Source organism: Heliangelus exortis, chromosome 7, assembly GCF_036169615.1.
Source record: "Heliangelus exortis chromosome 7, bHelExo1.hap1, whole genome shotgun sequence".
In the NCBI taxonomy this organism is placed as follows: domain Eukaryota; kingdom Metazoa; phylum Chordata; class Aves; order Apodiformes; family Trochilidae; genus Heliangelus; species Heliangelus exortis.
In genome coordinates, this window is record NC_092428.1 from 28149567 (window position 1) to 28164679 (window position 15113).

The 15113-nt window shown below is 40.1% G+C and overlaps 1 protein-coding gene across 1 annotated transcript; it reads left to right on the forward strand.

The window, feature by feature from the left end:
• Nucleotides 1-500: 500 nt before the first annotated feature.
• Nucleotides 501-15051, forward strand: LOC139798596 (inactive pancreatic lipase-related protein 1-like). The gene is made up of 13 exons (XM_071749501.1): nucleotides 501-541; nucleotides 916-964; nucleotides 1713-1867; nucleotides 2377-2502; nucleotides 4411-4545; nucleotides 5648-5756; nucleotides 7511-7630; nucleotides 7875-7994; nucleotides 9376-9494; nucleotides 10595-10724; nucleotides 11816-11927; nucleotides 13555-13722; nucleotides 14930-15051. The coding sequence occupies exons 2-13, from the start codon at nucleotides 916-918 to the stop codon at nucleotides 14991-14993; spliced, it is 1407 nt and encodes a 468-aa protein (XP_071605602.1). The 5' UTR covers nucleotides 501-541; the 3' UTR covers nucleotides 14994-15051.
• The last annotated feature ends 62 nt before the right edge of the window (nucleotides 15052-15113 follow it).

A 15113-nucleotide genomic window follows, 5' to 3' on the forward strand; every position in this document is an offset into this window, starting at 1 on the left:
AAGAAGTTTCCTGAAGGGATAAAGCTTTGCCAGATTGAGCTGATGTCAGGGAACGGTCACAAAGAAGAAGAAAGAGCATTCCTTCTTCCCAGAAGAACAGGAACATTCCACATCCAAAGTCACTTGATACAGGGCAAGGGAGAGGACTTAAAGATGATGTGGTTCCCTACTAACTCCTCCAGTACAGCCCCACATCCCAACTCACAACACTAAAACCAAAAGCAGCTCCTAAATGCACTGCCACACAGACCCACATAATTCTCTTTAATGTCCCACTCCTCATGTGTTGCTGCCTGGAAATTACCCTGCTTCAGGACCTCCAATCTTGTTTTGGGCTCCAGGACACAAGTTCAAGAAATCTACGTCCACGGATTTTAGAATTTTCAGAGAATCTAACCAGTAAAGTTTTTTTCCAGCTTAGCTATAAACTATAATCTGGAATAAATGTTCCTATCTTTCTGGGAACATTTCCAAGGATAAAGCAGACTATAAAAAGTAGGTGCAAAGCTTGCACATTGGTGTGGAGCTTGAAGGCTGCATTGTAAGTACTTTGGGCTTGGGGGGTTTTCTTTTACCTCTCCAGGTTTATGGTTTCCCAAGACACAGCAGTATAAAGGGGACTGGCAGTTCACAGAGGTATCCTTATGCTATTTCTAAAGTAGCTACTGTACACCCAGTTAGAACAGTAGCCTCAACAGGACAAAAATCACCCTGGATTTAAGTTTTAGTAGGTTCAGGAGCCCCACAATCTCTAATGGAGCAAGCAAGCAGAAAGCTGACTGACAGATCTCACGTGGTGCTCAGATACACAGAGAAGACAGACCCAGCATCCTTTTCACCTTAAAAAAATTCAGCACCAGAAAGCTAAGTGCACTTGTTAGCAAATCCTAGCTACTTCTTTTTCTACTATTCTAGATGCTTGGAATTTGGATACTTGCACTATTTCTGCTCAAGGCAGCAGAAGGTAAGAACATGGGGTTAATACTTGTGTAGGTTTCCTATGCTGTATTTTCCATTCTACACTCTGGTTCCTTAAAACCTGCTGTTTGAGGTTACAGTTTCAGTTTTCTGTATAAGTACAGTAAGGAGAGCACATGAGAGTGTTGTCTGCCCTCTTCTCTGCTCTTGAAAACCAACCCCAGCAGCCTGCAAGAAGCTCTGATGCTTTCTATCTCAGAGCAAAGCTGTTGCTCTACAAACCTAGGAAATTATTTGTTGTACTTTACTGATGGAAATGGGACAGAAGTAAGGTGGGACAGCCTAATAACACTACAGCTTTATATTTAGCATAAACCACTGGCTGAATTGTATAACATTTCTTGTGTACGGTGTAGTCAGCTGTTGAGCACAGTCTCAGAGTTCTTGCTGATTATTTGCAATATCTTGGCTTGGTATTAGGAGAAACTCATCAGCTGTCTGCCTTAAGCAAAACACAGCTGGGGAAAGATATCCAAGTTATAGTACAGGATAACCACAGAGGAACTCTATTGAGTATTTTGCAGATGAGCTACAGGGTGGCTTCTTTTCTTGGGGTGAACTTTGAAGCCTTTGAAGATCTGAGAGAGGTCAACTGCTGGGTTTTTGCTTTCTTTAAACCATACGATTTGAAACAGATCAAGAGACCTCCAGAGAAGAGATGCTCTGAGTTCTGACAAACCTGCTTCACTTCTTTACTCAGTTCACATATTATCAATTTGATGTGTTTGCTACAGGCAAAGAAGTGTGTTTTGAAAGGCTTGGATGCTTCTCAGATGATCTACCATGGTCTGGAACTACAGAAAGACCAGTCTATAAGTTGCCCTGGGATCCAAAAAAGATAGACATTCACTTCCACCTCTTCACAAGAGAAAATCAAAATGGCCCTCAAGTAAGAACTGCTGTGATTGAAACATGAGTATATTATATGCACTAAGAATAAAAACAGACTCAAGCTTTGGTCCTGGAAAGATTAGAAATGGCCAAACCTCCATTTTAGCAAAGAGACAACCTCTTTTAGCTCCTTGGCAGAGTCTCTGGAACAGAATTCCCACCCTCCTCCAGCCCTCACAAAGCAGACCTCCCCCTTTCTTTCTGTATGGCCACTGAGAAGTGCTGGGAAAGTGGGCATTTTTAAAGTTATGGGGTATTTTTTTTTCCACAGGTGAAAGGAAAAATCATTAAAAGCAAAGTCTTGGCTGCCCTAAGATATGTGTCAAAGCCTGCTTTGAATGGAGATACAGACCTCAACCCATAGTCATGTGGACATTTTCGGACAAGTTTAACATTCCTTAACTTTTAAATGCCTGTACAGATGAGCTTAGTTCAGATCTCTACAATTTTGGTAAACTCTTTACAGAAAGCAGATTTAAATGTTCATTAATTTAATATCTACAACAGGAGGTCTTTCCAGCCAATGTCTCAACCATTGAGTCTTCAAATTTTAATGCAAGCAGGATAACCAGATTCATCGTACATGGATTTATAGATCGTGGAGAAGAAAGCTGGGTGTCAGACATGTGCAAGGTATGTACCAAGGGAAGGGAAATCCTGACCCTGTGAAGTTCCTTAGTTTGCATTTATGAACACGTTCCTATAAATTGTTGGTTTACTCTATTTCTAACCAATTTCTCTCATGGCACTTGGATTGTTAAGAGGGGAAAAAAGGGCCACTTATTTTCTAATTGTTAGCGACTTCCATAGGTAGCAAAGCTAAATAAAATGCATCAAATACTTCCCTTTAAGGAAGTGAGTGACAACGGGATTTGGCTCAATAAGTGCTTGTTTTCTTGGTAAGAACAACACAAACCCTGGAGGAAGATACTGCTTAGAAACAAAGGCAATTCCAGAAATAACTGCAGACTCAGAGCTGCTGCATCATAACTCCAGACAAGTGAGAGGCTTCTAGATGTGGAAAGTCTGGCACAAAGAAAAGGCTGCTCAGGGGCTGAGGACATGGGCTGACCATTAGGAGAAGCAATAAAGCTGTAGAAATACAGCCAGGAGGGACCTCAAGGGGATCACTTTGAAGAAAGCTTTCAACCTAGGACTTGCTAGGAGCAGTGAATGAAGCAAAGCACTCTGCTTTTCTGGCTTTTGCACTAATAACCCAAGTTATTTCTTAATTCTGTCCACATATGAAGTTGCAGTCCCAGTTTTGTGGTCTTGTCAAATCCTATAAACATGCATTCTTTCTGTTGCAGCTGCATCTAATGAAAACTCTGAGTTATCCAGCACATAAAGCAAAATAGCAGCTGATGGTATATGCCACTTTTGAATAGTTTTTCAACTATCTCACAGCTATAATTTTTAAAAAATTCTATATTCCTATTTTACTCCTGAGAACACTATAAAAAACAATGTGAAAGTTCACTAAAATCAATGTATTTCTCTTTTATTGTATCTCTATTACCTGCTTCTCTTTGACTAAGTCAAAAGAAAAGAAAGGAAATTTAACAGTTTCTTGTTGGAAAAAAAAATGTTATTATCACTTTATGAACATCTAGGAATAATTGTTGGATTAATAATTTATTCAGAGCATCAGAAGCACATAGATGTTTAATTCCCCATCTTCTATTTTCCATTATTATATGAGAATGTTTCCTAGAACTTCACAATCAACAACTCATATTTTGCTTCAGCTAGTGCCTGAAATTCCTTTGATTAATTTTCATGATGGTGAAGAGACACAAGATCAACCCTGTCTGCACTTTTATTTTTTAACATAACCACAGACACTTACATTGCCTTTTCTGTCATATGCCAGTTCTAGCTGGTTATGGATGCTTTATAAAGTCTGAACATAAAGCAAAGAAGAATATTCATTCCAAAGCTGCTAAAGTAAAATACACTTAGCCAAGCAATCCAGCTTGGAGGAGAAAAGCAAAGTTTCAGATTCTGTGACAGACAATAAAGTGTTTGCCTATATATTCATATGCCCAATAAAGCCATAACTCTGAAATTAATGCAGTTACACCAGCATTTTATACACCCTCTCGGAAAAAGATACTCTCCTTACAAATCTGTATTGGAAAAAATATTTTTATCAAAAATATAAGTTTTAATTGATTTAGTATTAAAGAAGTACTTTTAAATCACTTCAGTGAATCAGTACATGAGTAGAGCTCAGAGCTGCATATGAAGTTTGAGTGACATTGAAAAGTGCCAATATTTATATTGTTTTTCTTTCTGTAAATCACACTGCTATGGATAGCTGAACTAATGCTGTGGCCATGACTGCAGCACAGCACCCTGTCTCAGTTTTGTGTGAAACAGGCATGACCACAAATCCCTGCTAAAATTTTGCTTCTTAAAGAGTTCTCATAATAAATTCACAGAGTGTTTCCGAGCTGAGCTGTAATAAGCCACACAAATAATTTCCAGGCAGTATTTACTGTGGGACTCTTTGGATTTTGCTTTTGTTTTACAAACCAGAGGATGCTTTCTGTGGAAGATGTGAACTGCATCTGTGTCAGCTGGAAGAGAGGAGCAAGGTGTCAGTACACCCAGGCATCCAACAACGTCCGTGTGGTCGGTGCCGAAATTGCTTATTTCATAAAGGTCCTTATGGTAAGACTCTTCTGCTTATAAAGTTAGTTATAATGCTGACTCAAAAGAAATACTACTCAGAAACCTTTGTGAATGTTAATGCAACCAGCAGAAAACATTTTTTTTTAGTTTTGCTGAAAACAGACTTTTTTTTTAGAGAACTATGTCACGAGAGTGGGGTTTGCAGCTTATGTATGTCAGGTCCTACAAGACATCTCCACAGTACAGCCAAACAGTTATTCCATAGGTGTTAACAGATCTGGAGTGTTGGTGTTAAACTTTTAAAGTGCATGTTTTAAACACGGAGAGGTAACTGACACAGCAAACAACAAACTGCCTTTTCATGGAGACAATACCTACCAAACACCTCTCAAGAATGCCAGCAAACCAGCTGGCAGCCAGCAGCAGCTGGAAGACAACTGCTCCCAGTGAACAACTCCATCTGGAGACAAATCAGAGCACTCTAATTACTCAGGGAAAAGCTGTTCTGCACAGTGCCCAAACCTACAGAAGGTGCCACATGCCCCCTTCCTTAACCACCTTCATGTGGGAAGTGATGCTTGGTTTGAAACCTTCTTTTAATCGAAGTTCTTTCAATACACATTTCCTATAAATGAACTATAAATCACTTAAATAGTTAATACGCTGGGTCTAGGTCTGCTCTGACCCATGTCTCACTCTCTCCACCTGTACTGCAGGTGCTCAATTGCTGTCCCAAAGGGCTGAAGGTATCTCTCCTTTTGTGTCCTCCTCCAGCTGCTTGGGCTGCCTGACCTGCCAGGTGTAACTAAAAGTTCCTGCCTGGCTGAATCTTGCAAAGCAAAAAAACATCCTGTGAACCTTAATGGTTCTAGGAAGTAAAATGACTGCAGAGCCTCTCAGGACTTTATTGACAAAGCTGCCAAGAGTTTTAAAAGCCTCCAAACAAGGGCAGCAGCTCAGTAAGAAGTTTTGAAAAATCTGGTTTGGACACAAGTACCTAAGTTGGCAAAGAGATGCTGAAATCCCATAGGAGGACCCAAGTAAAATTCCTCTCATCAAATTAAAAGTCATTTTCCAGCTCCTATCTTACTCCTTCCTGCTGCTGCTGCTGTAGTAATGCTTTATACTGCTGTATTTTCAGGAAGAATATGACTACTCTCCAGCTGATGTTCACATCATTGGCCACAGCCTGGGTGCACACGTAGCAGGTGAGGCTGGGAAGAGGCAGCCGGGGATCGGCAGAATAACAGGTAAGTCAGGCACTGGAGTCACAGCCCCACCTCAAGACACTGCAGATTAACAAAATGGTATTTTTTTCTCTTACAGTGCTATCTGACTGCAGGCTGTAGTTTTGTAGAGGGTGCTCTGGGCCCTATAGAACTTAGCATCTTTTTGGCCAGCCATAGGGGTTCAGTTTTCACCTCCCCGTGAGTCTTGCTCTGAGACAGAGGGAGACTCTTGCTACTGCTGAGCTGGGTTTTCTTATTCAGTTCTTTCAGAGAAGACAAGTTTGGGTTGTTTTATAGTTGTCCACATGTCACCTTCAGTGCACAGACCCTGGACATCCTCCAGGGGTCCTATAAGCGGTGCCCACGTCTCACAAGATGTAACAATAAAGATTGGGCAGAAGCCAAGTCATCCTCCCTTTGATCCAACAGCAAGTTTTCACTTTTCAGCATCTTTTGTCCTATTTCTACCTACACTACCTGAGAGGAAATGGCTCTTGAAGGAGTCATTTTGCAACACTGCAAAACCTAAATGATGGAAACAGGTATGGCTGAAAGGCAGAGTGAAGCTCTCTGTGCAGCACAGCCACTGCTCAACCACTCACCATATCCCTGCTCTGTTCTTCAAGGCATGGCCCTCACATCTTTTGTAAATTGTTTAACTGAATTGTTTAACTGAGTCCTTAAAACAAAACAAAAAGCAAATTCCAATCAAATAGGCAATATCTAAAAAAGATATTCCAGAGACCTCACAAAACAGAGCTGCCATTTCAAGTATTTTAAACCCTCCAACAGTCTTCCTGAGAGAACAAAAATAAGTGGTATCATCAGCTAAACTGGTGAGCAAACCACCCCTTTCTCAAAATCCAGGTAACTCACCCTAAAGTCTACATTCTTTAGCTATTTTTGAAACATGTTCAGCAGTCCCAGAGTTTAAAGCCATGGGCTTCATCTCCTTATTCATCATGCAGGCAGCACCAAGGGCAGTGTGCATTAAGCAAAGTGACCTTTTATACACAAAAGACAATTTTGGATATTATTAACAAAACCCTTTTCAATTGTTACTTTTTCCTCAGGGATTTCGGGCTCGGTGAACCATGGACTAATAAACTACAAAATTCAGTCTAAAAGCAAAACCAAATCTCCTGCCCAGGGACAACACAGAGTGTAAACATTAGGTAGCAAAAATTATGCAATTTGCAAGATTTCACAAGCTCCTGAAATTGCTGCAGCAATTTGAGAGGCAAATTAATTGTGTTTTGTGTTGGGATCAAAAGCAAAGACTGCAACTTCAAAACTAGATATTTTCTGACATCTGGCTGGTGCCAGAGCACCATTCTCAGCACATCCAAGCACACAGGGTGCTATTTGCATCAGTTCCTGTACTCTCAAACAAGGTGCCCTGGAAACCATGGAGATCCATTATATGGGATCAGTTACATGGGATATAGACACAGTGACCTCAATTTGAAAAATATCATTAAAGGGAAGTTCCATTAAAAAAAAAAACCAAACCACAGAGGGATATATATCCAAGTGCTGGGATTTGATATTGATGCAACTCAGTAAAATGCCATAGGATTCACACAGAAAACCTTTATTCCAACCTGGGAGAAAAGCCAGTTGGTAAGTGAGGGCACACATCCTGCTTTGGTAGCAGGAATCATAGGCAACTGTAGGTGATATTCATCATATAGAACATTATTATGTTATATGTAATGTGAAGTGATACATCTACATCTCTTTACCTAGATACAACACCAGTGTTTTTCTTGCAGGACTGGACCCTGCCCAACCTTACTTTCAAGGCACTCCAGCTGAAGTCAGACTGGATAAATCTGATGCAGAGTTTGTTGATGTTATCCACACAGATACAGCTCCCACAATCCCTAATTTAGGTGAGTGTTCTCCTCTCTTGTATTAACACCAAATTATTTATGCCCTGTGTCGCTTTAGTAGCTTAACCATTCACCAAGACTCAGTTGTGCTACGTGGACAGAGAACAAATACCCCATCCTAAAATTCCACATCCTAAAATTCCAAGCACAGACAAACTTCAAGCCAGCAGGTCTATGTATAAGGCAACATTAATTTAAAATTAATTAATTTAAAATGTTCTTACCTCTGCTTTCAATGTTTCAGGTTTTGGCATGAGCCCAGCTGTAGGGCATCTTGACTTTTATCCAAATGGAGGGAAGCAGATGCCAGGGTGTGGGAAGAACCCTGTTTCACAGATCATAGATCTCGATGGCATCTGGGAAGGCAAGTAAATTGATGGCATTTCAAATTCAGGGGAAGGTCACCCACCCCCTCGGGCACTTTGCATTTGCTTTTGGTGTGTGCACCCCTGATGAAATGCAGCAAAACTGTGACTGTCCTCAAAAACAAAAAAAAAAAACCAAACTATTTTCCAGAGCTTATTCAAACCCAACCAAGACAAAGGGTTTGCCCCTGGAAAAAAAGTATCTCATAGCAGAAACAAAAGTTACTGAAATGACCAAAAATTTTGAAGGCTCAGTATCAACAAATTTCACTTTTCACATCTCATTTATTTTCAGTTTAGGAGCAGCCCTGGGGTGAGCAGGGCAAGGAGGCTCCCAGGTACTGCTGGTAAAGGATTTTCATCTGTAATTCTTCTCAGGTGGAACAATCAGTCTCATTTTTTTTATATTACCTATCACGAGCTGGGATGCATTGAAATGATATCATTGTGTCTGGTTTTAATTGGCTAAAAAAAGATTGGCATGTAGCTGCTCAAAACCACTCTCGTTTGTTGCTCTGATAAAACCTCTAAACACCAGAAAATTTGTATGTGTCTTTAGAAAGTGAAATTGCACATAATACTAAAAAATAAAATAAATAAATAAAAAAGGATTTCTGCTATAGATATTTTTCAGTATATTATACAAAATCTTGCTTACTTTACTGCAAACACCTTAAAGTCTGGGTATCCAAGAACTTTTCTGTGGTAACTAGACTTTTTCTTCAGGTTTTATTCAACGGAGCTGGAGGCATGACTTTTTTTTTCTTTTAATAAACTTGTTACCAATAACAGGGAATTAAATCCCAAAGAAATAACTGTGTTGCATATCATCTTCTTTTTAACCTGAAGTCAGGAAAATAAAAGCAACTCTAAGGAAAATAATACATTCATTATTTCCATTTTAAGAATCTCCCTTTTGTAAGCACCCCCCCAAATGATAATAATGATTTTGTTTTGAAGTCCTCAGCTGGAACCAATCGGCACTGCCCTAGGAAGTTCACTGGTAAAGACTTTTTCATCGGGTTTCCCATTGTTATGGTAATGCAGCTGTTGCCTACTTCAGACAGTTCTCATTTCCATTCTGAAACTCGGTCAGGTTACTTGGACAGGAGTTTGTTTGTGAGGGCAGAAGCTGGGCTGAGCTACACGGTCCACAGAGCTTTTCAAGTTCACATTTTACACTTACCAGGTCAATGATACTCCTTGAAGCACCAATCTGTTGCAAAAGCAAACTTCAAACCCTGCCTTTGATGCTCTAAGAATCGTGAAAGGCTTTGGAGGAGGCCTGAAGCATCCTGATGACATGGTGATGGCTGTGCAAGTATCTTCCCTCACATAGTAACAGAAAGGAAGAACTAACCTGGGCACATCTTTTCACAGGCACTCGGGACTTTGTGGCTTGTAATCATTTACGGAGTTACAAGTACTACTCAGACAGCATCATCTACCCTGATGGATTTCTGGGCTATTCTTGTGCTTCTTATGAGCTCTTTGAATCAGTAAGTACTTCTGAGCTTCAGGATGGACCATAGCAAAAATATGGCTTTTATTTAGACATCTAAAATTCAGTTTATTTATGCAAACTTGCACCCAAGAGGAGTAAATTCTCAGGCACTCTGAAGTATTCCAGCATCATTCAGCTGATGTGGTCAAAGTAGGAAAAGGCAACAATAAAACAGGCACAGTCCTGAATCTGTGTGAATGTGACAGCTCTGAACTTACTGGAGATAGTGTGGTTTTCTCAGCCCTTCTCTGCTCCATCACACTGGGGAAGGGGTAAGGAGCAGAGCCTGCCCCTTTACCACCTAATGTGTTTATCAAACAGCAATGAGTGGAATCCCATCCTGTTGCTTTCAAACATAGCTTGAGCATCTTTTCAAAACTACAAGTAAATAACACAGGATGGCCTGATGAGCTCAGCCCATGGTTAAAGCCCTGTGGTGACTTATGATGGCCTCAGGGACCAAGTGCAATGTTTTATGAACCAGGTCAGAAAACCCTTCCCTGTCTCAGACTGGAAGATAGAGAACTTCAGCCCAAGAGCAGCTGGGAGGTATTGGGCTGGTTATAGCCCATAGGCAGAGGTATAAACTTACACAGTGCTTAGATTGACTTTTCTGTATTCTGAGCAGTGATAGAGCTCATGCTTCTCAGACCTCTCTGAGAAGGTGACCCCCTGCTTCTCTGACCAAAGTAGAAAACTTCTTTCACAATAAAAATCAGCTTTGTTTTTGTGAGAAAGCTCTGCTTGACCCAACTTGAAGGTGTAAGGAGATACCATTCTTTCTCACCCGTTCCTGGGAAGGACAACTCCTCCTCCCTGCTCCAGATCAAGACTGGTCAAGGATGCCACTGATGTGGCATGTGGATGGAGCTAAACAGCATGAAAAAAACCAGAGCCCTGAAATATCTGAGCCTTTGAGAAAGCTGGGTGGCTTGCAGGATCTTGCTCAAGTCACAGAAAGGGTTACTTGAAATTTGTGGTTGCTGTGATATGGGGCCAGTTAGATGGCATGGTAAAAATAAGTTGTGTGATTAATTTTTCTTTTCTTGGCTGCCTGGATAATTTTATTACTAGATCATTATTTTTTTTCACTAGGGAAACTGTTTCCCATGCCCAAAAGAGGGATGCCCAAATATGGGTCACTATGCAGATAAATTCAAAGGGAAAATTGACTCTCATTTCTTGAAGCTTTACCTGAATACTGGAGAGGCCAAGGATTTTCCTCGTAAGTTTTGATCACTTCCCTTGCTCCTCTTCCTTGTAAACAAACCCTTCTATTTGCCTGTTTTACAATTAATTTAAAAGATGAACAAACTTCATAGCAGTGCAATGACTCTTCAGTCCTTCATGCCTTCTTCTTTTTTGCTCCAATGCTGGTGTTGGACCCTCCAGTTGAAGAAAGATGTTGACAAACTTACATGGTCCAGTGGAGGTCACTGAGATGTTTAGGGGGCTCCTCTACAAGATGCATGGATAAAGGAGGACAGGCAATGCATAGACAGTAAAGCAAGTGAAATTTTTATTAAATAGTATGAAAAATACTGTCCCAATCACAGGGGTTAAATGCTGGAAGAGAGGCCCAGAGAGGCTGTGAAATCTCTGTCTCTGGAGTTGTTCAAATCTTCTTTGACAAAGGCCAAGAACAAGCTGATCACAGCTGCCTCTCTTTTGAGAAGTGGATGGACCAGATGACCTCCTTTAAAGCCCAGGTTATCCTAAATCTCAGCTCTCACACAGTGGTCTTTCCTTTGTAAATAAGAATTAGAGGGAGAAGAGCTGCTTTTTGAAAATTGTGTGCAAGAAGAAAGTTCCTACCTGCAAAAATTATTTTCCTTGAGCTTCTGAATTTTTTTTTTTACGTTCCTTTTACATTGCTTATATTCTGGTATGTATCCATATTTATTTCTAACACCTTCTCCTTGCAGCTTCACTGCCTATGAAAAAATGATCAAAATGCTGAGATCTATACTGTGTTTGTTAGGTTATAGACAAGTTGTTGGGTTTTTTTCCTACCAGAAGCTAACACAAATGTTTATCAACTTCTCAGGTTGATGTCATTAGGACATAATGACAGATCTGACTTACTGATGTTCTTGTATTTCTTTTGCATGGTTATATCCCAAGGGAGAGCAGGGAGCACCAGGATTCAGGTGTGAGAGAGGATTCTGTTAACCCTTTCCAGTCCAGGCAGTCTGTGATGCAGTGCTAATTTCCTTTTGCTTCAAATATACTGTACAGACCAAAAATAAAAAACATTTTCTGGGGAGGCTCTTTATCCCTGGGTACAATATAATTTGCTGTATTTCTTCTATGTAGTTTGGAGATATAAAGTAACTGTGACCCTCTCTGGAAAGAGTAAAGTTAAAGGATATGTGAATATTGCCCTGTATGGAAGTGATGGGAACACAAGGCAGCATCAGATCTTCAAGTAAGTTCAAAATTCAATTTAAAAGAAACTTCAATTGCAGAATGCTTAATTAATATTCTCAATTAATGTTTCTGCTTAAAATTGTCCTGTTTTACACAGCACATTCTACCTCCAGATACAGCTCCCTGATATAAACTCAGTGACAATTGAGTCATTCTGGATTTGAAGGTAGAAGTTTAGAATGCAGGATTTTAAAACATTAGAATTTGGTGTTGTTTACTATTCCACTCCACTAGCAGAGTTCTAATCTCTTGGTCTTCCACGGGCTTGGAAAATGTGGCTGCTAAAGCTACCTCATGATTTACTACTACTTTTTAGGGCCCATAACTTCACTAAAGCTTACACTGAAGCTGCTTGCTTCCCTGATGAGGTTTCATTTATTTCCATTTTTCTTGTTTCAACTCAAATATCTGAAATTAAGAAGAACGGTGAGTAGGTATTTTGATGTGACTTCTACATTTATTTTTTTTTTTGTTGTTGTTGTTCAGTTTACTGAGAACTGTATTACTTCTACTTTTCCAAGAAGGACTTCACCTGTTCAGGTGTCTGCTATGAGCTGATCCCTGTTTCCAGCATCCTTGCATTCACTTAAGCTCAGGCTGCCAGGAACTGAATCCAGCACTCTCAAGTTGCTGTTTGCAGGGCCTGTGTTAACTCAGTTGCTGGAAAACAACTTTTTTCCCCAGCAAATTTTGCTCTGACCTGCCAGGCACCACTGTGGATACAGCAAAGAAACAAAAAGCCAAAGGGGTTTTGCCTCTTATTTCCACTAAGGATTATTTCCATAATCCTTATAATAAAGAGGAAAGTAAATGCTTCCTCTGAAGTGCAAAGATAAGGGAAGGAATAACAATCCTGTCTTATGAAGCTTATTAAAAGTATAGTGGTTGTTGGTTTGGGTTTGGTTTTTTTTCTGTGTGGTTCTGCTGGGTCCTTTGCTTTTTTGCCCCTCCTGTGTTTCTCAGGTCATGTAGAGAATCATAGTTCTGCAGTGATAAAGTCATCACACACTCCTGGCTTTGTACAGCAGGGCTACATGGAAGAGTACTGGGGGGAGGAAGAAAGGAAGAGGATCAAAGAAATTTTGGCCCATTTTCAGTGAGATTTAGTAGCTGAAGCCACTATTAGTCTCAAACTGTGGCATTTAGAGCTTGCTTGCTATATAAATGCAAGATAAGTGGCCAGATTATAAGATACAGTGAGAGGGGATGCACGAGTGTGGGCATCTGCTAAAGACCCAGACTGATCATAATTCTTTTGCTCATCCCAAACAAATCCAGTACCTGTACCACATAAATTATCTAACAGTAAATGAAAACTTCACTCATATGCCAAAATACTGCTTACATGAGCAACAGGGAGCAAGGCCTGCCTTCTCCACAGGGTTTGTCCTGTAGCTGGGTCTTCCTTCAAGGCACATCAAGACCTTTCCTTTTTCTGACAAACACTGATTCGGGATGTATTACACAGGAAAACTGGCAATAAGGTTGTTACCATCCTAGAAGCTAAATATAATTTCCCTACTAATTTTCTACTCACTTGTGACCACAGCCAATCAGTTCACAGGACTAGTAATTAATATTAAAAGCCAGTGGGCCTCACATACATAAAATGTGGTTTTTCACAGGGGAACCCTCCAGCCCAGAAACACTTACACAGGTTTCATCGATGCAGAAGTTGATGTTGGAACAGTTACAAAAGTTAAATTTCTTTGGAACAACCACCAGATAAATCCAACTTTTCCTAAGCTAGGAGCTGAAAGTATCACAGTACAATCTGGACAAAATGGAACAGAGTAAGTATATCCATTGTGAAAATCCTGAAAGTTACTTGGGAAAACATGTGACAAAATAATACATGGGGTGAAAGCACTTTCTCAAGAAAAGCTATTTAAAGCATCCAAAGACTCTCAAGGAAATCTTTTATTTCCTTCCTTTCAAGACATTGTTCATCCATAGTTCAGTTCACTGCTACTTCAACCCTTCACCCTAAATAGCTTCAAAGAAAAACTTAAAATATTTCAAAATATTTCAGGCTTCAAAAGAGCGACCTTCCTGTATGACCCTTTGGGTGAGAAATATTAGAACTGGCTTGGATTATCAGCATCATCCTTGCCATGATCCTACTGACTGTGCACAAGGACTGGTTATCTGTGTCTGAGCTTGAGTTGGGATTTGTAAATCACTGTCAGCTGGAACCAGTGGAAGTTTGCCACTGGTATTCATGGTCTCTGAGATTGTGACTGACAAGAAAGACCCATGATAGAAAGGCTGCCCTTCTAATGAGCAACACTAATACTTGGAAGCTGCACTTAAAATCCTCAGTCTAAAGCTGAGGGAAACAGACAAATGGCCTGGATGCTCAATTTGTGACACCTGAGTTCCTGATCCAGTTTTACTCATTTTCTTCAACATTTTAACCTCCTTGTTTACTTGATCAGTAATGCTATTTCATCCACCTCATGATTAGGTATCTAGAAAAGGAGTTACAGGATATATTTTAGATCCATACAGAAATTCATAGTTAAAATGCCATCACTTAAAGGCAACATGGGAGATGACAACAGTTTCAAGCAAAGCAATATTAGTTCAATCCAGAAGCATTACCTTAAGCAGAGCTCCTAAGTCCAGTTGTAGTTTCTATTCACTCTTCTGGTGTCTCATGCCATTTGCACAAGGAGCTGTCCCATCTACATAGTGGTGGTAGCATAAAATCTGAAAAAAAAACCCAAACACATAAAAAAACCCAAACTGTAGAGGAAAAGGAAGGCAAGCAATGAACCAGACTGAATACAGTCCATCTAAGCTTTCCCCAGCAATTATGTTTCAAACTTAGGAGCTCAAAGCATGTTGTGTTCATTTGCATTGTGACCAATCAGATTGACTTATATTAAAAAAAAAAAAACCACAAAAAAACTCCACCTTGTATAATCTGAACAAATGTTGACAATTCAAGGTGCTTGGTCTTTGTGGTTTTGGTTTGGTTTTTTTTTTTTATTTCAGGTACCATTTCTGTGGTTCTGAGAACGTGAGGGAGGATGTTCTGCAAACTCTTACTCCTTGCTAACAGCCCATGTGGATGCCCCAAACCTTGTCACCAATAAAACCTTGTCATGCATAAAAAACTGGAGTCTGAAGTTGCAATACTGCTGATATGTGATGGGGATTTTCTGCTGGGTTTTTCTGG